Genomic DNA, 22,794 nt, shown 5'->3' on the forward strand with positions numbered 1-22,794 from the left:
GGAATTATATATATATATATCTATATCTATATATATATAGACATCGTGCATAGAAATAAATAATATTACTATGAATATGTAAATGATATTAATGCACTTATTAAAAAGAAACAAATATTTATCTTATTATAAAGACGAGCAAATATTTATTTTATTATAAAGACAATCAAATGTTTATCTTATTATAAAGACAAACAAATGCTTATTTAAACAGAAAAACAAGGATAGATTTAATATTCACTCATCTCAGGCCGCTATGAACAACGCCGAAACATATATATATATATATATATATATATATATATATATATATATGCGTGTGTATATTGTATCTCTGTATGTATACATGTACATATATATATATATATATATGTACAGACAGAGATACACTATACATATATATATATACGTATATATATATATAGATTTACGTATATAATATATATATATATATATATTTGTTTGCGCTTATACATATGCAGTCGGGGAAGAGACTTAACAATCGGTACTGACTAAGTGAGTATATTTGATAAAGTATTGAATTATCAGTGAGAAATTATTGAATGATTGATGATAAAGCATTAAATTATTAATAATAACGTATTTAAATATTAATAATAAAGTATTTAATAACTAATGTTATAGTTTTGCACTTATGCAAAAAGATAAAAATCTTATTCAGCAGCTGAGCGATGGGGGTTCGATGCCTAGCAAGCATCAAAGGAAAAAATTAAACAGTTAAACAATAAAATAAATGTATAATTATTTAATAATTTTGTTTTTATATTAAATAACTTAATCAGTTGAGAAATAAACAAATAAACACTCTGAAATATGCATGGGCTCTTGCGCGACTCGGTTTACCTCGTGTATCAAGGAGAACGATATAAACATATATTCTTTCTGTTGAATTTTATTAAAAATAAACAAATTTAAATTTAATTTTAATTTGCATTTCCTTTTTGTTGTTTTTTTTCAGTCTTTTCGCAACACTTTGATACCCGTTGTTGTACACCAGGCCCCGCAGCTCGCCGTGCGCAGCGTATAGAGGAGCCCCTTAGTGATTGATATTTTCTTTTTGAAGTGCAAACAGAGCTTTTAATATATTTAATTTATTTGTTTTCTTCTAATTACCATTGCTTAGCAGCAGAAGACGCACCTGATTAGCCGTTTCTCTCATATATATATGTAGCGGGGGGCCCCCGCTGCAGCAGACTGGGGCCCAGGGGGGCCCCTAAGGTTTATCTACTGCTGTAGCCACTCATCTTACCCTGGAAGATCATATTGGCGATCCTGGGATCGGGCGATCCCAGGATCTAAGCACTGTGAAGAAGCAGAGGGGTTCAAGCGGAATAGGGGGCCCTTGCTAGCCTAAGCTCTTGCGTCTTTTTCTTCATTAGTTGTGCTTCTTCTTGAGCTGAACAGACAGTGGAGAACGAGGGAGACCTCAGCAGCAGCAAAGCAGCAGCGGGGGGCCCCCGTCTCTTTTGCATGGGGCCCCCACCCCTCGGACGATGCCTGCAACTCCTAGGGGCCGCTTCGAGGCCTCGAAGATCTCTTCACGTTCCCCTGACAGCATGAAGACTGATGAGGGTGTTTGTAGCGGAGCAGCAAAAAGCGCGAGACGCCTACCAACAGCAACAGCAGCAGCAGCAGGATCAGGATCATCATCAGCTGCAGCAGCAGCGGGAGCAGCAGGGAATAACTCTGCTAACTCTGCTGCATTAACTGCTCCTTCTGCTGCCTCTGTCGAGTTCATTGGGGCTGAAGCTTATGTTGAGATCGACCCCAAACAAATAGAAAGACAAAGAAGTGCAAATAATGCTATCCGTTCTTTATTAGAAAAACGCAGAGAGGCAAAGGCCAGCAGTGGGGGCCCCCAGGGGGCCCCCTATGACGGAGCAGGAGGGCTAATGCATGCAGCAGTATCATCTTCAAGAGAGACAGATAAATTTAAAAATGCTGCAACGGCTTCTGCTGAGACTGCAGACACTGCAGCAGGAAGCACTGAAGCCAGCAGTGAAGCTGCTGCTGCAGCAGACGCAGAGGCAGCACCAGGGGGTCGGGATCGGGATCGTCTCCCGCTGATGCTCCCTGAGTTCACCTTGCTGCCAGAGCTGCCGGAGGCGCCGCCTTCGCCGCAGCACCGGCCACTGCAGCCGTGGCAGCTGCAGCAGCACGGGAAGCTGCTGCGGCTGCAGCAGCAGCAGCTGCAGCAGCACAACACCTGGCACAGAGAGAGAGGCTCTTCACGGGGCCCATTGCCTTTGAAAAGAGACAGACGGAGAATGGAAGCAGCAGCACAAGCTGAGGAATGCGCTGCTGCAGTTGCAGCAGCAGGAGCAGCAGCAGCAGCAGCAGGAGCAGACTTCTTCGGAAGGCTGCATGCAGAGTGCGTCGCTCTGCTGCAGCTGCTGATACCCAGCGAGGAAGAAGAAGCAAGAAAACGAGAGGTAACGCTATAGAGGATCCCAACATCACCATCATCATCAGCAGCAGCAACCGCTGCTGCTGCTGCTGCAGTTGCTGCTGTTGCTGCTGATGCTGCAGTTGCTGCTGCTGCTGCTGGTGCTGCTGGTGCTGCTGGTGCTGCTGCAGGAGTTGGTGTTGCTGATATTGCTGCTGCTTGTGCGGGACTTGCTGATGCTCCTGCTGCTGCTGCTGCTTCAGTTGCTGCTGTATGCGGACGCTTAGCAGCATCAGCAGCAGTTTGTGTTGGTGAGCGTTGTTGTTTTCGTTAGTTTGTTTGTGTTTGCATGCAGGCAGCAGGACGGGTGCAAGCTGTCTGTAGACGCCTGTTTAAAGATTGTTTTGTTGAAGTCTTTGGATCTTCTTTTACCGCGCTGGATCTCCCTGGCAGCGATCTAGATATTTGCGCATTTGCAGATACGAAGCCCCCCCACATAGACCTCTACCGCTGCAGCCAGTGTCTTTGCTGCAGCATCAGCAGCAGGAGCAGGAGCAGCAGCAGCAGTAGCAGTAGCAGTAGTAGTAGTAGTAGTAGTAGTAGTAGTAGCAGCAGCAGCAAGTTTCGAGGGACCCCGACGCCCAACTCCTGCGGCAGGGAAGCAGCGAGCGCAGTGCGGTGCTGCTGCTTCCGTTTGCATGGTGGTGCTGCTGCTGCTGCTGATAAGAAAGGGATGTGCAGCAGCAGCTGCCGGCACGGGGGCGATGAGGGCCTTCGCTTGCTGCTGGGATCAGCAGCAAATGATGCAGAAGAAGATCGCTACGGTAGAGACAGGAAGGTTGATAATATTTGTGTAAGTAAACAAAACCGTAGCCCCACGCATTATCTTATCTAATAAATACTGCAGCAGCAGCTTCTACCTTCTGAAGCACTTATGACTTCAATAATCAATACAGGCGCTGCAACTGCTGCTGCTGCTGCTGCTGCGGTTGTGGGGTGTGCAGCGTTTTGTGCGGTTCCTGCGGGAGCTGAATGCAGCGGCAGCAGCCGCTGCTACGGGGCGTGCTGGAGGGGCTGGCGGCGAGCAGCAGCAGCAGAGTGGTGCTGCTGCTGCTCCGTCTGCTGCTTTGTTTGCTTATCGCATTGAGCCCATCCTTAAGGCTCGAGTTCCCATTTGCAAATTTAAAGATGCAGCAACTGGGGTGTCTGTTGACCTCAGCTTTGATCAGCCTTCTGCTCTACTGACGTCTCTTCATGTTCGCTACAAAGTCAGTTGCTTCTTTAACTCCCCATCCCCTCAGAGACAACTTTTGGGGCTTTCTTTTGCATGCAGCAGCATCAGCAACAGCAGCAGCAGCAAGGAGGGTGGGGGGCTTTAAGGGATAGGCGAGGGCCCAGACTCAGGGGGAAGCTTAGGTTTTTTTGTTTGCACGTACACCGGAGATGGAGTAAAAATTTAGCTGGCTGCTGCTACAGGTGCAGCAGAAGCTGCTGCTTCAGCTGCTGCAGCTGCTTCAGCTGCTGCAGCTTTCAGTGCAAGCGGCGCAAGCTGGGTCTATTGGTTGCTGCCTTTAGCTGCGATGGCAGCAACAGCAGCAGCTGCTTGTGTTCTGTTTGTGTGCATATGTTTGCAGCTCGATGAATTCCCGCTGCTACGTCCTCTGGTGCTGCTGAACAAGTTGCTGCTGCGGCATTTAGATTTGCACGAGCCGTTTAAAGGAGGTGTGGGTTCTTACTTGTTGTTTACGATGGTGAGCCTGAAGAGGGTTTAAAACAAAGAAAAAAGCATTTCTTCTTTCTTTGCTCTTCAACTTAAGAATACGAATAGCAAAGAAACAGTTTGTTCATTTTAATTAAAAAAATAAAATGTTTATCTTCTGTCTTTATTCCCCTTTCAATCGCCACAGCTTTTCTCTAGGCCTGCAAATGCTTCGCTTTTGTTGTCTGTGACCCTGCGGGTCTTTTATTCAAGTCTTATTAAAAGCAAAATAGTGCATTAGGTTGGGCTGCATGCATTGCGGGTTCGCGATGGCAGCGCTGCTCGAACTGCATGCAGGTGCTGCTGCTGCAGCAGACAGGATTAATTGGAAGCAGCCAGCACCCGTACCGCTCCTGCTACTGCTGCTGCTGTTGCTGCTGCTGTTGCTGCTGCTGCTGCTGTTGTTGAGTGTACGTGGGGTGGGCTGGCTGCGGTGTGTCTTCAGTGTCTGCACTTTCTCCAGAATAACCCCCACTTACGCGATGCGAAGCAACATCGGCATTTGAATTTGGGGCATTTGCTGTTTCAGTTCCTGCATTATTTCGGCTGTCAGTTCAACTACGCCAACAACACCATCAGGTACATCGTCTTCTTCTTTGCTGTTGCTTCTGCTCCTGCTTCTGTTGCTGTTTCTGCTGTTGCTTCTGCTGGTCCTTCTGCTGGTCCTTCTGCTGGTCCTTCTGCTGCTGCCTCAGTTGTTGCTTCTGCTGCTGCTTCCGCTGCTGCAATGCAGCCGTATAGTAAACGAGTGCGCAGCCTTGCCTTCTTCCTTTGCTAGGGGCTTCCAGGTGAGGAAAGGTTTTGCTTCTCCTTTGATGTGCATGCACGCGCTGTTCAGCGTTCGAGATAACGGGGGGCTGTGGCCTAAACGGGGCGCCAGTAGCAGAGGCTCACAGATGATGCGGCTGAGTGCAGAGAGTCCGCTGGTAAGCGTATGTTTGAGTGCTGCTGTTTGTCAGTTAATCACTAGCAGCGCACACCCGACACACTGGCTGCTACAGAGTGCCGCTCTGGGGCTGCTGCTGCTGCTGTGAGTGCATGCTGCAGCTTCTGATGCCTGTTGTTTGCTTGTTTGCTTTCTTCTGCTGCAGGACCGTTCGAGGGATATCGGATCCACCGCTCACAAGATAATGGCTGTGCGCGCTGCTTGGCGCCGTGCGTATTTGGTGAGGCTTTGCGTTGCGGTGTTTATGTGTACTTGTTCTCCTTCCCTTATTTTGTTTTCTGAGTTAAAGGTCGCAGTTGGGGTTTAGAGTTAAGGGTATAGGGTTTCTTTTCAGGTCCCCGCAGCCACTAGCAATGCTTCAGTATTATACGCTTGCTGCTGAGTTTGTTTGTGGTGCCTCTGTGGCCGCTGCAGCTCCTCGCCTCCCGCCTGACATCAGAGGTGCGAAGTGGAGCTGCTGCTGCTGCTGCAGAAGGAGAAAGAGAAGAAAAGGAAGAAGAAAAAGAAGACAAGCCAGGCTCCAAATCAGCAAATAGGCCCCAGCATGGTGGGGAACCGCTCTTGAGCTGCTTCTTCGGCGACTCGTGGCCGGAAGGGCTGGGACCCAAGCGCAACAGCAGCAGCAGCAGCAGCAGAAAAAGCAGCGAAAGGGGGGATAATGGCGAGGGTTGCGGTATTGCGAGTCCCCGGCCTGGCATTTGGGTGACACGAGCCGTTCAAAAGGAAACGGATTCAGCGGTGCAGCGCATCCTGGATGCATCTAAAGAAATGCGGAAAAAGTCTGAGGGGCGCATCTACCCGGTTTCGTTGCCTAAGACATTTGTTGAATTTTCAGAACAAGAAATCAGCAGCGAAGAGGAAGTCTCGGAAACAAGCACAGATAGTGACACAGCAGAAGAAGTGCATAAATTCCCTTGGATGCGCCGAAAGCAACAGCAGCAACAGCAACAGCAGCAGCAGGCCGGGAAGCAAAAGCATTCCCGACAAGGCGACTCTCGTAAACATGATACTGACTCTTCTCCCAGCAGCAGCCCCCGCCATAGCCCCGTACGCGGTGCTGCTGGAGCTGCAAATGCAGATATTCCGTTTGGAGCTAAAGCCACAAACTCTAGGAAGGCAGCACCTGCGCGCACCGCCGAGTCTGCGGAGGCCTCAGACAGGTTTTCTTCTGTTATTTGCCTCGATGGCAGCAGCGACGGCGACTCCAGCGTAGTGGAAGTGCAGCCACCGCACCCCGCAAAGGAAGCCAACCGCAAAAAGAGGAAAAAGCGCAAGCATCGTCAGGCGCAGCAGCGGGAGAAACTCCGGAAGAGTGAGAAGGAAGCTGTAGAAGTTTCGAAGTGGGCTCGTACCCACTGAACGCGCCTTCCCTCAGCAGCAACTTGGAAACTGCGTACTGTTAGACAGAGCTACTGCTGGTCTTTTTGGTGCCACAAAGTAGCTGGGGGTGCAGAAGCGGGCTGCTAGGCAGACGCATGACGCTGCTGCTACTGCTGGCTTAACAAGCGAATCCACAGGCGTCAGTTTGGTCCTTCACTCCCGGCATTGTCTGCATGCGTTTGTGCATTGAGTCAGTCCTACGTCTACATTGGGAGATGATGGTTCAACTTGAACTGAATTCACGAAACCGATAAAATGGCTCAAAGGATTCATTGCATACGTGGCGCCGCAGTGGGTTGCTGCTGCTGTAGATGGGGGATGTTGATTGTGAAATATATAGTCTACATTATATATATATATATATTTATTTATTTATCAATGCAGGGAGGCTGGGGACTTCCAGGTCTAGTATGTCTAACGGGTAACTCAGGCTATGCCACTGAGTGGTGTAGCCGGGAAACAAACTTACATCCGCATTTAACAGTATATTTATTCAACAAACTCAATTTGGAGATATTTCTAGCTTTGGCAAGCAACGAGTAAAGTGCACCGTGTCGTCTGATGCAGTGAGCAATATGAACTAAATGCTTTAAGTAGTACAGGTGAGGATGAGGGGAATTTTCACTTATTTTGTCGCTTCTTTCACGCTTTTTTTGCGCAGGTAAACCAATTTATGCCCTGGCACATTTCACTTTGACTCAACAGTTGAATTAGAGGGTGTGCGCTCAATCCTTTCGTCAAGAACCCGAGAATTCCCTGCGATAAAGAAATATAAAGCGTGAACAGAGGCATATCGCTACCTTGCCTCCATATCGGCTGCTGAAAAACCTCTGCAACCCGCACACGTCGCGTTGCTCGGTTGTTTGCATAAATGCGCTCCGCACCAGCTACGTACGGGATTACTACGAAATTCGTTTTTTAAAATAAAATAACAGTGTTTTGCACTGTGCCGGGCCTTCCTTTTGAGGAGGAACACGCAGAGTGAGTCACCCGATGCAGCATCTTGACCACCGGCGAGACTGTCTCACGGAATGGGTTAAGCAATATGAAACAGGCACAATGGAGTCACTACTAACCCACTAACAATTTCCTTGATTAGCTTTTCGTGAAGTTTGACAATTAATTGCTCCTTTTTGTAGTCACAACCCTTCAAAAGCAATGCCAACGGCAGGACCTGTCGGCCTTCTGCTGTGCCCATTCGATTCAATTCGTCATGTTGAGTGATTCTAAAAACCACGCACCATGTTATTTGTATGATTTCAGTGAAATACGCCAAGTAGACGTAGACAACTTGCATTTATGATGTTTCTCAGATCGCCGCCCGAATAGTCTGGTGGCCATTCTGCTCAACGGATGTTCAAATGCCACATTCTACGGGAGTACTGGCGGATTGCAGGCCAAACCGCATTCCATTTCATGTATTTATGCATAGGGAGTTCGAGAAAAAGGCCGAAAGAGGGAAGTCACGAGAGGCTGGGCCAGTGGCGGCCGTTGTCGGCTGCGACGGTCCGGCGCGTCGCGCCCGTAATCTATTGAAGCTGCTGGAGAGAAGGGCTGTAGGGCTGTGGTTTGTTTGAAATATGTTTAAAAAGGATTTTTGTCCTCAATTTTACTTCAGTAGACGCTCAAAGGGGGCCTCAATAAGCTTCTCGTTGCCATACGCCGAGCTTTCTCCTCCCCTGTGGGGTTTCCTCCCTGGCCATCCCACCCTTCCCCAGCTCAGACAGAGAAGCGACAGTCTCCCCAGCAATCCCCAGAATATTTCCCTTTTTGTTGTTTTTTAAGGCGCTTCAGTAAAGAGGAAACTCCAGAGGAAGGCGGCTTCCCCCGTCTCGGCAGCCCACTGGCGACAGCGAATAGAAAAGCACAGACCATTCGAGCTTCCAGTGAATCCTCCCGCTCCTATGCTGTGTTTTTTTGCAAATAAGAGCTCCTCCTGCATCAAGAGACCCCATTTCAGCAGGGAGGAGTGCGTTCAAGGGGGGTCAACGTGACGGTTTGTCCGCAGTGTCGCCTGTTTCTCTCCATTGACGGTGTAAACAAATACCCACCGCTCATGGGGAGCAGCAGAGGCCGCAGCAGAGTCGTCACTACAAACAAAAACCAGCGCAATCAGCACTCTCTGCTGCGCTGGAGTAGCAACAGAGACCCAGGAAGGGTTTTCTTGGGCGAAGGTTAGCGCAGTAGCAACTAGCAGCGCCGCAGCGTTGAGCTCGTGCTGGCTCGCCATGAATTTCAGTTTTTCCTTAAATAGACGGTAGCTACCGGATCTGAATACCCCGTTTCCGCGTTGCATCGGAGTTCGCTGCTTAGGGAAAGGGTCTCAGGCCTTCTACGAAGGTGGTCACGGGTTTGTTGCCACTTCGAATTGACTTCTTGCGTTTAAACTCATCCAAGGCTCTTCCGGCAGCCTGAGTTTCCAATCATTCCTTTTTTTAATTAGCTCCACCTTTTCCCAACGAGGAAAATGACTGTGCGAGCACGAGTGTGGAGGGGATTGCTGGCATTTTGGCGTTTCTGTGGGGAACTCCTTAGCCAGAAGCACGGTGTGGTTGAGTCTATAGGTGATGGTTTTGCCTGGTGGGGCGGCCTCTGTTTCCGGCATCCGCTAAAAATCATTTGCGGATCTATTGTTGCATGCCTCATTCTCTCCACTGGGCTACTGCCCCCTACGCCTATTTGGGTTGACGGCGCGGAGCGGCTTTACACCTTGCCTTTTTCTCGGGCTCGAGACGATGGAGTTTTGCATGAAAACCTGTTTGGAGATGTACACGGTAGGAAGAGTGTCGTCATTCTCACTCACAAGGTTAAAGGCACGAACATTCTTACTTGGCAGCACCTGGAGGAAGTGCGACGCATCGACTCCATCATTCAAGGCAAAGACACCGACCCCGAAATGGGGCGAAAACTCGTTATTCCCCGTTCTCCCGACGTCATTTCCAACGTCAGCAAGAACAGTCAGGAGGGGTCAGAAGGTTTGGCCCCGGGGCAGCACAGCGTGACTGATGAGTCCGCCTTCCTTACATTTGAAGATGTGTGCCTGCGAAATGCGCTTGGTGGCTGCTCAGCTGAATCTATCTTGTCCTTCGGCCTGGCAGACTACAAAGCAGCTGGGCTGGTGCAGGGGGAGCCGGAAGTGTGGCTCTTCGGGGGCACTGCTTTCAACGTTCAGCAAGTCGCGTTCATTCCAGAGTACTACTTGGGGGGGTTCACAAAGGAAGCATGCGAGAGGCGCATGCCCAGGGCAGTCGCCGAGAGGCTCCTGCCTCCTTCAGCCATAAGGGAGCTACCTACCCCTGAAGACGCGTTTGTTTTGGGGTCTATTGAATGCATAACTTCTGCCAGCGCGCTGATGTTGCATTATGACGCAGACGGGCGTCCCATGCACGAAGAAAGAAACGCCACTTGGGAACGACTGCTCATCCAGGTCCTCAAAGCAAACCAAACTCTGGGGAGTCTCCGAGCATATTTTCAGGCGTTTCGGTCTCGAGATGATGAGCTCAAAGCTTCCACGGCTGAGTCAAAGGATGTGGTTTACGTGGTGTTCACGTTTTTCCTCCTCGCCAGTTACTCCACAGCCCTCAACTTCTCGTGTGATTTGTACCGCTCCAAGCTGTTCAGCTCCCTCATGGGGTTTTTCGCAGCTTTCATGGGGCTGGGGGCCGGAATGGGAATAGTGTGCTATATGAAGGTGGCAATGGTTCCCACTGTGCTTATTTGTCCTTTCCTAGTTCTCGGAATCGGTGTAGATGACGTGTTTGTGTTGTTGAATGCATATTGCATGGGATACACCACCCATGATCCAGAACAACGATGCATCGACACCCTCAAAACATCAGGACTAGGCATCACAATCACTACTCTTACAAATCTTATTTCCTTCGGTGTTGGCTCCTTCAGCACCTACCTTTCGATTCGGAACTTTTGTGTGTACAGTGCAATGGCCTTGCTGCTGGGTTACATCTTTGTTTTGACATTCTTCTTTCCTGTCCTCTGCCTTGATGCAAAGAGAGAATTCTACTTTCGAATATCTCCCTTCTGCTTGCCCACAACGTCACAGCTCCACCAGAAACTCGAAGAGGAGAAGGAGCACATGGGGCCAGCTGAACTGCAGGTCCACAACGTGCTCAAGTCGGTTTCCCAGGAGGAAATTGTCGCCTATAGGGTTAACGTCTTCTTTGAAGAGAAGGAATTGCGGAAAAGAAAGAGACGAGACGAACGCGAATGCCGAAAGCTGGAGGGGCAAGCCGCAGGCGAATCTGCAGTGAAAAAGTCTGTCGTTACCCGTGCTGCCGCCTCGGTACAGAGGTTCTTCAAATACGCGTAAGACTCCAAAAGCATCACCTTCGCTTTTGCTTTGCTTGTCACGTGACAGTGCCAGCAGAGCCCCCATTGCCCGACTGTACTTTCCTGGTGCTAGAAGTGTGTGCAAATAATGGGATCGTCTTAATTGACGCAAATAGTAAAGAAAATGAAATTCACAGTGGTGCAACAGAGCTGCTAGGCCAGGGCCCTGCATCCGCGCTAAGCTGAGCGCCTGCGTGCATCAATGTCTTCGGCTTGCAGAGCCTCCCAACACTTGGGGGTAGAGCATCAGGGAGAGGAGGTGGTTTTGAAGACAACTGTGCGCGGTCTGAACCCGCAGCTAGCGAGACATGCGCTCTACGATGAGCCTCGGGGTTCCGTGGGGCGCCGGTGGCGGACATTTTTTCTGTGCTACTATGGGCCATTTTTAATGAAAAGGCCTGTGAAGGTGAGGACCGACAGAAATGGCAAAAACCAGCGAGGCTTCGACCTGATTAGTGTATAGTTCGCCTTCTCAAAAGTAAGCTAAGAAGCTAGTAGTTGTCTAATAGGCTTGTCGCCTTTACCGCTGTGCCTGCAGATTGCAGTGTTAATGATTTTCATCACCATTGCGGCAGTCAGCATTTACGGATTTTCCAAGCTTGAGTTGGGTCTTGAAATTTCTGAACTTGCCCCGGTAACGTCGTACATGCGACGCTTTGATGAAATCTACGCGGAGTATTTTAACAAGTTCGATCAGCCGACGGACATATTCTTTCTCCCCACTCCTGTTGCTGTTCCTGAGCAGCCTCCACAAGACCAAACCACTGACGTTGATTTGCTGAATCTTGATGAGTTCCTTAGCAGGGGTTATAACTCAGAGACGCACGAGCAGAAACAACAGCAACCCCAAACCCCCCAGTGGTGGAAACCCGAAGTGCAAGCCGCCCTGCGCTTGGCGCATCACCGCATCGCCTCGAGGCCTTCCACCTCCAGACTCATTAACCCATTGTTGGCCATGCTGGATGATCCTGAAATTGGGCCAAAGCTGCGGCAAGGAGACAAACAGGCAAGCGAAATATCACACGCCATGTAGTAAACCGGTAGTGTTGCATTTTTCATAGACATACGCAGCCAGTCCTTCTTAAGCGCACTGCTGGGTTGAGTACAACCTTGGCAATACAGTATCCACGCGTGCACCCTCATATCTGCTTGACCGATGTGTTTACAGATCTTTTTGGATACTCTGTACTACCAGCTTATGCAATCTGGCTCTCCATACCGTCAGTTTGCGCTGGACTTTGTGTGGAGTGGTTCTGAGCTCAAGACATACCGCATGCGTTTACTGCCAAAGTATATGGCACGGTCAGAACAGAGGGCATTCTGGATGCAGCAGCTTAGGCAAGACTGCGACGCAATGATAGACCCTGAGACCCAGTTAGACACCATGCTGAAGGAGATGGAGCAGCAGGAGCTCTCAGATGACCCCGACGTCCTCTACGAACAACTACAGAGGCAGCGAGATCTCGAAATGCTAAAGAATGTACCTATGGCGCCCCTCAAAATTGCCGCTTATACCTACATGATGGTGTTCTATGAGAGCGACTTGGGTATCCTCAGCTCCGTTCTCATTAACATGCTGTCTGCAGGGGTGGCAATGCTCCTGGTGAGGGGCAGCCAACTTTCGACCAACAAAAATAACACAGCAAGGGCTGTATTCTTGTGTGCGGTTTGTGCTGGACCTCTACAACTGAACCAAGCATCTGCCGCTGAGGCAAGAAGTGCCTTCAAAATGCAACGACAGCATCAAGTTGCTGACAACCTGAGTCACATTTGTGTGATTGGTGCTTAGGTGGCATTCATTCTCATTCCAGAGCTGAGCGCAGGTCTTTTGGTAATTATGATGATTTGCCTCATTGACCTGGCCCTCTTCGGCTTTATGTATTTCTGGCACGTAAGTCGCAGCCAGGCCCAAACGGCGGGTAGAAGACCCAAAATGAGTCTACTGGCTGCTAAGGGAGAGCGTAAACAATGCTCTCATATCTTAGTAGCACCAATAAAACCATAGTGAACGCATATGAATACAACGAATAGATGAAGCATATAGCCCAAATGCACGACCGGCAAAGCGGCTGTGTACACGGCTTTGTGCAGGTGAAGCTGCACATGGTGTCGACAATTGCGCTGGTTATTTCAATTGGATTTGCAGTGGATTACTCAGCACACATGTGCCACTGCTTTACCCATTGCCTAGGGAAGACTCGCAACCAGAGGCAAGTGAAAACCGCCACAGTCCAGCAGTTTTCTAAATTGGGTCTCGTGAGATTCGATCACAATCTGATGCGTTCATGAAGATATCGATTTTGGTTCTTCAATGTTTTCTGCAGTATCGCCTAAATGACGAGAACGCTTCAAAATACACAAAACGGCAGTTCCTCTCAATGTACTGCTGCACGAAGAGTTTCTCAAATGATCTCTTTATAACGTGTGCTATTCCTTCAAACTCTTGTGAATGGCTGCCGTTCATTTTACAGGGCAATAGAGGCGCTTGTGCTCATGGGCAACCCTCTCTTTCACGGAGCATCTTCCACACTTCTTGGTATCTTGCTGCTTGGGTTTAGCGAATCCTTCGTCTTCACCGTTTTCTTTCGCATGATGGTCATGGTGCGTTAGCCTTCCCAAAAGCTTTTCATGAGGAAGCGATGCAGCACAGTCTACGTGTTCCCAGTAGTGCTCCCCAGCGAATGCAAATTTTAAGTACACGGATGTCTGTTCACTTGCATAATGATGCCGCCTGTCCAGTTCAAGCGTTCACTTGTTTGCCTCCACAATGTGTTGATATTGCGCCATTTTTATGTTGCACTTTAATTTGCGCAGGTTGTTCTATTTGGAGCCGCACATGGTATGGTTCTGCTGCCCGTAATCCTCTCGTGGTTGGGTCCAATGACTGTCGCCCATGATATTGACGATGTAGAAGATGGTTGCAGCGGCCTGGAAGAAAACGGAGATACAAAACCTTCACAGCAGGAGACGGGTACAGCGACAGCTGCAGGTGCTGCAGAAGAGGCTCTCCATGACGCCACGCGAGTGTCGGTTCCCCCACCAAGTCTTTCTCTCAAGCCCTCTAGCACCAAGCTAGCGGGGCGGGGCCCTTCATCTGCCAACTCCTCTACTCGCAGCAATTCAAACGTGCCTCTAAATTCCCTCCTGACAATTCCATCTCACCAACTCTCCTGCAACAGCAGCGCCATGAGGGACCGCGAAAATCCCAACATCACTGGCAGCCCTATGAGGCGTTCCAAGTCAGCTTCTGCCTCCTCAAGAAGCGGGCTGGGGGATATGCAGCAGCACAGGCAAGATCTGTACCGACGTGCATCATTGCTCACACGGAATGAGTTGCTGTCGGCCAGCAGAAGGCATGAAGGCAAGCAGCGAGCTCACAGCACCAACGCATGCACCTCCCGGGCGCAATTCGCATCAGCTTCAGGGGAGGCTAGGAAGACTCGGCGCTCGAGCTGCAGCGCCGGCTCGAGGATAGGCGACAGCGTGGCAGATACAATGACAAGTCAAGCGCAGCATCAGGTTGCCTCAACATCAGTTCACCCTAAACACCGAAGCCAGCAATTCAGGCAACTCTTACCACCGATCAAACACAGGACCACAAGCACAGGCGCAGGGAGGCGCCCATCGCAAGACCTTTGCAGGACAGGCAGCAGCAACGGCACCAATAAAACCACCATGAGAAGTCACACCCACCAGTAGAATCATTTTAATAACCTTGTAGCCAGCAGACTTTCTGTGAGTTGCAAAACACGTTCATCGGGCCTTTGAGTGGCTCCCTTAATTGTTTCCCGTAGAGAAAAAAGTTTACGAGGAAACGCATAATTATCAAATTGGTGGGCCAGCTAGCATTTATGAGCTAATGCGGCGGGTCTACCTTGAGTTAGTTGTGGGCTTCGGGACTGCTTTACGAAGCCAGGCTAAGCGAATACACCGCAATTTTATGTGCTCGTTAAACGATTTGGGAAGCAGCACACAATGTGCTGCAATACGGCAGTGCGTGGTGCTTAGGAAGGCATACACTGCAGTTGTCCACCGCACCTCCACTGCTTCTGTTGGGCCTTGCATGAAGATGTGTCCTTCACTAGGGCAGTAGCTGTTGCCAGCAAGGCGCTTTGAAAAGTGCCACCTAATCTTTCCCTCACCCCCAAAAACCCACCATCTGCTTATTTGTGCATGTAGTGACGCAGCAGCCCAGCACTGCCACCTCTAAAACCCAAGAGGCACATGCTTTAGAAGAAAAGGGTTTCCCTCATAGGCTCGTCAAAAAGGCCTCCAGTGTTTTTCTGCCGTTTGATGCGCTGAGGTCGCAACTGCATCAGCTGCAGTTATATAGATTATGCTTCCTGCAATTGTAGCATCCATTCCAGATGCGCCGAGTCCAATGAGATGCATTAAAGGAACATTTTGCTATTGTTGCAGCACGCGGACTGCGAAGTAACGGTAGATTGTTCCATTTGTCTTGACGGCAGATGACAAAAGGGACTTGCACAGTGTGAGGGGTGAATTGAATGAAAACAAAAATAAAGACATTTCTGGTTTTAGTTACATACATGAACTAATTCAGCGAGTCGCTAGTTTCGCTCTCGGTACCATCTTCTGAGTCCGGTACCTCCGACGCTACCGATTCACTTATCTTTAGAGGCGGATCGTAGATCTGCCTCCCCTTTAAAGACGAGCCACAGAATCCTTGCCAGAAGCATCTTGAGGTTCCTGCATCCGCTGTTGGAGCTGCTGAGAAAGTGGCATCGCTGCGGGCTGCAGGGGAGTCGTCTCCTGCCAACGAATGCTGGTGGAAGATATGGTGTTGATCTTGCGAGTACGCCTGTCTCAGAGTCGGGATCAGCAGCTGCTGCGTATCCCCTATGGGAGAGCATACTGCGGCCGAAAAGAGGCGCATGAATTCCTCGACTTGGCGTTCCAAAGTAAGCAGAGCAGCGATTGATGGAGGCATCTGTGGGCAGCACAATGCATTAGTACGAATGATCAATTTCGGGACTAAATATCGTTGAAGTGCATTACCAGGGCTTAAAGAAGCATTTCTACACACGTTCATGTTTGTTTCGTAAGTTATACTTTGGTCCTCTAGGCTTAAAATGGCGTGGTCCGTTCCAACTACAAGCTCCTTCCTCTTAGAAAGATGGTGTCCACACCTTTAGCTGGACGATTCGCAGGAGGAGCCGCTGAACTTCGATAACGGTCAGCTTCCAGCTGGCAATTTCAGTCCATGAAAGCTGCCCTTTACGCATTGCTTCGCGTAGGGCCTGTTGCTGCTGATCTAGCCACAGCATCTGCTGATGCTGTTGGCGCTGGATCTCATCGCGTTTTGCCGCCGTGCCATCATCAAGGGCGTCTGTGGAGGACTCGACCAAATTGCCGTCTGCTTTCACCTTTGATTGGTCTTGTTCTTTCTCCTGCTGTATGCTGAGTTTCTTAGATTGCTGCTGGTGACGATGCAGCTCTGCTGACTTCGGCAACACCTCCAGCATCACGGCGACCAATCCAAGAGCTGGTAAAGCGAAAGCGCTCAGCGGTGTCGACCTCAACATGCTTGCCGCCTCTGAGAAAACAGTAAAAGCCATGAAGACACTCAGGTAGAAATCTTCTTTACGACTGCAACAGAAAAAGTGTTGTGCAATAGTCCCCCCGAGGCTCCTGTGGAACAATGCGTTTGCACACTGTTTTTTTGCTAGCCTCCGTCCTAGCTTATTTAAATAATCAAAATGGAACTCATTCGTATCTTCACCTCCTGCATTTGTCGGCCATTCTGGGGCCTTGCTCGGTCTCTGCGCCGCCGACAGCACAGCATGAATTGCACATTACCATTCCAGCCTGAACCTATGTCTACGAACCTTCGCAGTGTGTGGTGTGATGCAAGTAGCTGCCAACTATTTTGCTTACGCTCTTCGAAAGCCTCCCACGACTTGTAGACAGCCTGTGCAGCAAAATAGATCCACCAGAGCTGCTTCTTCTGCTACGTGGTACCGGCCCACAAACTACGCTTGTGATGGGAGAGGCTGCAGGAAGGACCCCACGAGCTAAAAGGAACCATATACACAAGCTCATCACACATTTCCATAAGCTCCACACTTCAGTTCATCTACTTTACGATATACAGGTCAGGAGTTGGGGTTTTTCTGCGACAAGGCATGAATTTTTCTGCACAGCACGCAAGGTGACCAATGCAGATCATAGCCGGTTTAGGTAAGCATTGCTGCTGCCAAGGCAGTAGTGCACTTTCCGTAAGTCTAGTATTGCTCACATTCTCCTGTTCCTTTAGCTGCTTGCTGATGGTCACTGGGCAGTACCAGGCCTGCTATCTGCACCGCATGCACCACAACCCAGGAATATTTCCGTTTTCTGCATGTATGAGTGCCTAACTCAAAAACACAATTCACTGCAGCCCGTGTTACTACCTTTCGGCCTAATTTATTACTACATATGAGCCAATAAGTCCCTTTTGCTGAGCATATGTCCCCTCTAGGCATGGATGGGTGTCAACAGCAGGTGTGCAGAAATTGCCAAATTACATCGAGCTGACGAAAGAGAGCTCGAACGATGCACACCACTGTTCCCGGAATCCCTGCTGAATTCTCATGTTCACTGACGCCTTGGAGGCAACAAACAACACAAGACAGACCGCGTGACTGTTTCACCAGACGGGCGGAAGGCAAAACATGGTAAAGGCAGAGGGTGATATGCACACGGGAACTCGGATTTACTTGAACCAAATCGCTGAGGGGAGGTCGAAAACAATGCTCTGTGAAGGGTCTCATCCAGGGTACAACACTTTTCTGCCAAAGCCGCCTGACGGAATACTTCTGCATGGCGGCCTGCGGAGGCTGCTACCTCCTCGCTGGAAGGCACACTACCTTCCCCGTGGCTGCCGCTTGGCCATCTGGAAGGGCCTTTTGCTCTGCTGTCGTTTGCAGTCGGCCCTGTAGCAGGTCCATAGCGGTAGGCATCTGGGGCTTTCCGTGTGCTTATACAAGTCGTTCCTGACTGTTGTCTGTTGATGGACGGCTTCGGCATCCCTGGTCCTGATGGCGATCGCCTGAGTTGCTGCGACACAGTGTCTTGCCTGCGTGCAGGTGGTTGGGGAGGCACGCTTTGTTTTGGCTGGGGCTGCTCACTAGGCACTCTACTAAGACCACCTGGCCTAGATTCACTGGCCTCTGCTTGACTTGTCTTTTTACGGAGTGCCTGATTTCCATGCTCGTTCTGTGTGTTTTCATCCTTGTGAGACACTCCTTTGAGATCATTCCGTATCTGCCTTTCAAGGGTGTCGCTGAAAATGCGAAGTTTACGGCACAGAGCTGTCCAAGCGAGGCTCAAACAATGGGGATCCTCTAAATCGAGGCGCTCGAAAGCTCCCGCGGCAAATGTAGCTCCTGATCCCCCGGCATCTGAATTATTTTTATCTCCTCGTTGGAGGTTGCGCAGGCGGATCTGCAGCAATATGACTAAACCTCTTAAGAAGGCAGTAAATAATACGGGTCTACGGTGGATGCGGAGAGAGTCTTCCCCAATGACTTCGTAGGCCCGTGGTCCTGCCTTTTCCGGCCGGATAATGCCTTGCTCGTGGCTCTCTAGAATGCTCATGACTGTGCTAGGAGTTGTTGCACTTCCAGGTAGTGGCTTCGAAGAGTCCGGCTGCTGCTGAGCCTCTTGTCTAGCTTCTTCATCTGCTGCTGTAGCTGGAACTTTAGCTGGTGCTGGTGCTTCTCCTGTTGAGGCAAAGAGAGGCTCCGTAGGTGCTGCTGTAGGCGCTGCATCTGTTGAACGTCCCGTAAGTTCAGTTAGTCGGAAGTCTATGCTGCACGTGCTGCGCCTCCTCTCAGCCTCAATGACTGTCAACGTTGCCGGAGTTCCACCGGACAGGCGTCGAGCGCGTTGGAATTTCTCATCACTCCATGAGCTAAGTAAAATCTTTCAAACGTGCACGCAAACACAGGAGTTCTCGTCTTTAGAGAAAAGAATTTACAAATACACAAAAAAACAAAGGGCAGTCAGAATAAGGACAGGGAAAGCGCAAAAACATCGAGGGGGTTTCATGTGTCGTGGTGCTGCAATACCTTTGCTGTGTCATGAAGAGAGGCGGAAGGACCTAAGAGGCCAGCGTCGAAAGCAAGACACCTGAAGTGCCGATATTGACAGCAGCCATTGGAGCCTCTGGAACTGCACGGCACTTGGCTCATGAAGAGGCTAATTCACACGACGGCTTCACGCAGTTAAAATATGTTCGTCGTTTGGATGCATACATACATGTTGTAGAGAACCCTCTCGCCCGGGCTGTTTACGTACCAGAACTGTGCACAAGAGAGCACGTATGGGTCGGTATGAGGCATCGGAGCCATGCGACGATAGGCACCGTATACGCGACGGAGGACGCACATATTCCTGGGGTGATAAGCAATGGAGAAGAAGCTCGGAAGGCTTAATACAACAGGGCAAGTCTCCTGGTACCAAGATCCACCGCAGATATGGGTGCTGCTGTTCGTTTCGCCGAACTGTAGAGGCCTAACAACCCGTAAAATGCTGTGCAAGATCGCTATAAAAAGCTTTTCCTAGACTCAGAAGGAAAGGGAGTATTCGCAGTTACCGCAACATGGTCTGGTAGACACTTCTTATCGTCCTTGCAGCGAGACGCTCGCATGCGGGGACTTGAGTCCACAGGTTCTGGCCGTCGTACGCCTCCAGATGCCTATAGACCTCGGCCTGCTGCGCAGTTGACAGGTCGACAAGAGCTCGTACAGGATCATCAAGAGTACTGGGCGGCGCTTCTGCCATCCGGTCGTAAACAAATAGGCCTGAAGGTGCAATTGGAGCTTGAGTGCAGATTTCAATTAGAGCGTTTTCTCAAAAGTGATAAGACGCACTGGTAAAATTCGCATGAGGGAAACACTGTTTCAAGAACCTGTGGGATTCGCTGCGTCATTATTTACCTTCATAAAGGGCCCCCGTCTCGGATTTGAACGTGCCAATTCCATGTTTCTGGTCAGCTACCCACGACCCTTCATACCGGGCCCCATTTGAGTAGCTAAAAGCTCCAACTCCTTCTCGACGACCGTTCTATTTCACAGGCAAAGCAGTAAATGGCTTTTTGTTATGCCTGGACCTCAACGGAGAGGCTACACCAAGCTTTGAGTGGTGTCGCCTTGGTGGGGAAAGGCTGTTAGATGACGCTGATGTAAATTTGATCCACTTTGGAGGCGGCAGGTGCCAATTTGCTGTTGTTGAGCAACTAGCGCGAAAGAAGGTTACCTGGAATTGCCCTTCATACTGGTTTTGCTGAAGATTGCGCCCAACGGTCCCTGCATAAATCACGAGTAAGCGAACGCATCGGAAGGCGGGAACGTAGTTCACTTCACTGGTGAGCACTTGCGCCTGGTGCAGAGCTTAAACAGTAGAACTGCAGAAATAAGTACAAAAAGTAGATTCTCGGTTCCTACAGGCTCCTCCACCGTCGAAGTCGGGGGTTTCGATCCACGTTTGGCGACCCCATCCTGAGACAGTGCCCCGCCTCCACTCTCCTGCAAATTTAACCAAAGGCGCAAAACTTTCAGTGGATGCCAGCAACTCGAAGCTGCACTGCTCCGTTTGTGCGAGGCTCATGCCTCGAAGGCAAAAACCGATGTGGATTTTTTCCCTGCAAAACTGCCGTTATCCATGCAGCCTGCCTTGCGCCGTGTGTTTTCTAGAATAATGCTTGACACAGAGTTAGATATTGCAGTAACAACTATTGGCAAGGTGTTAATCCTCTCGCACCAACATACTGCACTGCGGGTTCCTTCCAAATCATCAACCCCTGCCCCTCTTGCAACCCGTCCACCCATTGCCCCTCGTATCTGCTGCCGTCTGCAAAGACCTGCTCCCCGAACCCGTGTCGCCGTCCGGCCGCCCATTCGCCTGCAGACGCGCAGCAGCCACGCAGTGGCAGCTCACAATTCACGGGAACTAACACTTTTGCACCAACCGCAAAGTCCTCTTGGGGTTCGTTGTTCTGAAGCGGGTTTCCTGAGACAACCTTTTACGTGTAAACTGCAGTATCCGCGAAGCCTCACGCTGAAGTCTGGACCTTTTCTGCCTCATAGTGCGCTCGTCTATCAAACCGTACCTCTGGAGCTACCTATAAAAAACGGGAACTAATGAGTCATTTCCTGACCACCGTGCAGGCTAACGATCCCAGTGCGTTCATGCACAGCTTACCGCTGTATTTGCTGCCATCAGCGCTGGACAGGACACCCCAGCCACTGCGCACCCCTTGGCACCATTCTCCCTCGTACGTAAAGTTCCTGATAAGACACCTTGGTGGTCTCAAGAGCATGCTTGTGCCCTAGGGGACTGAGATTCGCATATTTTGTCATTTAAGTGCCTGTCAGGTGGCACACCCAACGTGTACGGAATCCATTTGCATTGTATAAAACTTTTTAAAACGCTTTTTGCATATTTTTCAGCCTCACCCATCTGCTGAAGTGTAGGTGCCGATCCCGTGGCGCAGTCCTCGTGTAACCTGTGAAGAAGACAGAAAGAAAACAATAACGTATCTCAAATTGCTCCTGGCTGCTCTGTCGTTCCTACCTGAAGTCCTATTGTTTTTGCTAAACAGGCAGCAGTATCCTGCACTCCTTGCATATTTTAAGGTGATGATTACCTGTCCTTCATACGTGGCTCCACTAGGCCACTGGATTGAGGCATCCCCGCAAAGCCCCATGCGGTTGCAAAGCAGCCCCATGTACTTCGTGCCATTTTCAAAGTACACAGTAGCTGTTCGCACAACGACAACCGTTTCAAGTGTGCACTGATCAAGGAATTATTCGTTCCGACTGAGTCCAAAGGCGCTCTGTATGCCTCCTTTGCATTACAACTCCAGCGGCCCATGCAGCAGATTCACTCCCACTGGGGCAGGCCTTCGTCTGCTGCATTGGCAGCTACTGAGAACAGCCTAGAGCAATATAAGCCATCAGGGTGGTGTCTGTTCTTACCTGGTCCAAGGATGCTGAGTGCCCCTTCTTGATTGACGGTTAGGCTTCCCGAAAACAAGGCAGAGCCAAGAGGAACCTGCTCTAAATGAAACGAGCCAGTGCAGGCGGGTTCTTGATCTTGGTTCGAAAAAATGCTTTCTTCTTCTCCTTCTATATGCGGTGTAGATTGTGAAGAGTCTGCTGCTTCACCTTCTCGACCGTCTGTTGCGCATTCTGGAAATTCGCCGCCTACGAGCGAAGTGTCCCCAGTCACTTTCAGCTCCTCAGCGAGCTTGCGGACCACTTCGGGGTCTTCAGTGCAGAATGCGGCTGCCAAGAGAGAAGCAGCGGCTCTTCCAACAACCTCAAAGGATTCTTTCTGTGTCGAAGCCGTCAGGGACTGCGTGGGAATTCCAGCCGCTGCCTCTGGCTCTAATGCTTCAGGAGAAGGGCAGGCGTTGAGTACTGCATCCTCTGTATCATTCTCCATTTGTTCAAAGGGTGCTTTCTAAGCGGCCATGGAACTTGACAAGTTATCACAGATGCTGAGTTTAATGAAGGGGAGGCGGTTTTCCTTATTGCCCCCAAATAGGTAGAGCTACAGACACCCTTACAGATTTGTCATTGCTCGATCTACACATCTGCTTACAAAGGATTGATAGTTTGTTTAGGAAAGTCGAAGTGCAAAATGGAAAAGTCGAGGAACTTCCTGTGTATCCCTTCTTTGCTCAGTGAAGCGGGTCTCGGCGGTCAGTGTGTCGCTCGTGCCACCGGTTGTTGGAAATCAACGCGCAAGGGACATCCGACTGGGCGAGCAAGCGCAATAAGTTGCAAAAGTTGCAGCAAATGAGCCATTAAAGTTATAAAAGAGATATTTCAGTGGGTTGTCTCGCCGCATGCCCTTGTAACTGGCTAAACAGTATCGTCGGGTCACCAGCCAAGAAGCCTTGGGGGACTCGGGAATGGAGCCCCCAGCGCAGCACATCTTCTGTTC

At 49.9% G+C, this 22,794-nt stretch overlaps 3 protein-coding genes across 3 annotated transcripts; 2 read left to right on the forward strand and 1 right to left on the reverse strand.

Annotated features, from left to right (window-relative positions):
• Positions 1-1,514: 1,514 nt before the first annotated feature.
• EAH_00005190 (hypothetical protein, conserved) lies at positions 1,515-6,471 on the forward strand (the record flags this gene model as incomplete). The annotated part of the gene is made up of 8 exons (XM_013392888.1): positions 1,515-2,453; positions 2,763-3,260; positions 3,412-3,675; positions 4,042-4,158; positions 4,612-4,745; positions 5,005-5,092; positions 5,258-5,332; positions 5,527-6,471. 8 exons carry the CDS (start codon positions 1,515-1,517, stop codon positions 6,469-6,471), a joined length of 3,060 nt encoding a protein of 1,019 aa, XP_013248342.1.
• Positions 6,472-8,959: 2,488 nt separating this feature from the next.
• Positions 8,960-14,538, forward strand: EAH_00005200 (Patched family domain containing protein, putative; the record flags this gene model as incomplete). Its single annotated transcript, XM_013392889.1, has 8 exons — positions 8,960-10,815; positions 11,059-11,245; positions 11,378-11,845; positions 12,008-12,442; positions 12,629-12,730; positions 12,931-13,004; positions 13,311-13,440; positions 13,654-14,538. 8 exons carry the CDS (start codon positions 8,960-8,962, stop codon positions 14,536-14,538), a joined length of 4,137 nt encoding a protein of 1,378 aa, XP_013248343.1.
• An 856-nt stretch (positions 14,539-15,394) lies between these two features.
• On the reverse strand, positions 15,395-22,290 carry EAH_00005210 (MORN repeat-containing protein , related; the record flags this gene model as incomplete). The annotated part of the gene is made up of 12 exons (XM_013392890.1): positions 15,395-15,790; positions 15,990-16,386; positions 17,095-17,156; positions 17,686-18,765; positions 19,137-19,356; positions 19,439-19,646; positions 20,289-20,369; positions 20,605-20,745; positions 21,046-21,068; positions 21,300-21,349; positions 21,491-21,603; positions 21,822-22,290. The coding sequence occupies 12 exons, from the start codon at positions 22,288-22,290 to the stop codon at positions 15,395-15,397; spliced, it is 3,240 nt and encodes a 1,079-aa protein (XP_013248344.1).
• Between the last annotated feature and the right edge of the window lie 504 nt (positions 22,291-22,794).

This window comes from Eimeria acervulina, genomic scaffold (assembly GCF_000499425.1).
Source record: "Eimeria acervulina Houghton genomic scaffold, Eah_scaff21, whole genome shotgun sequence".
Lineage (NCBI taxonomy): Eukaryota > Apicomplexa > Conoidasida > Eucoccidiorida > Eimeriidae > Eimeria > Eimeria acervulina.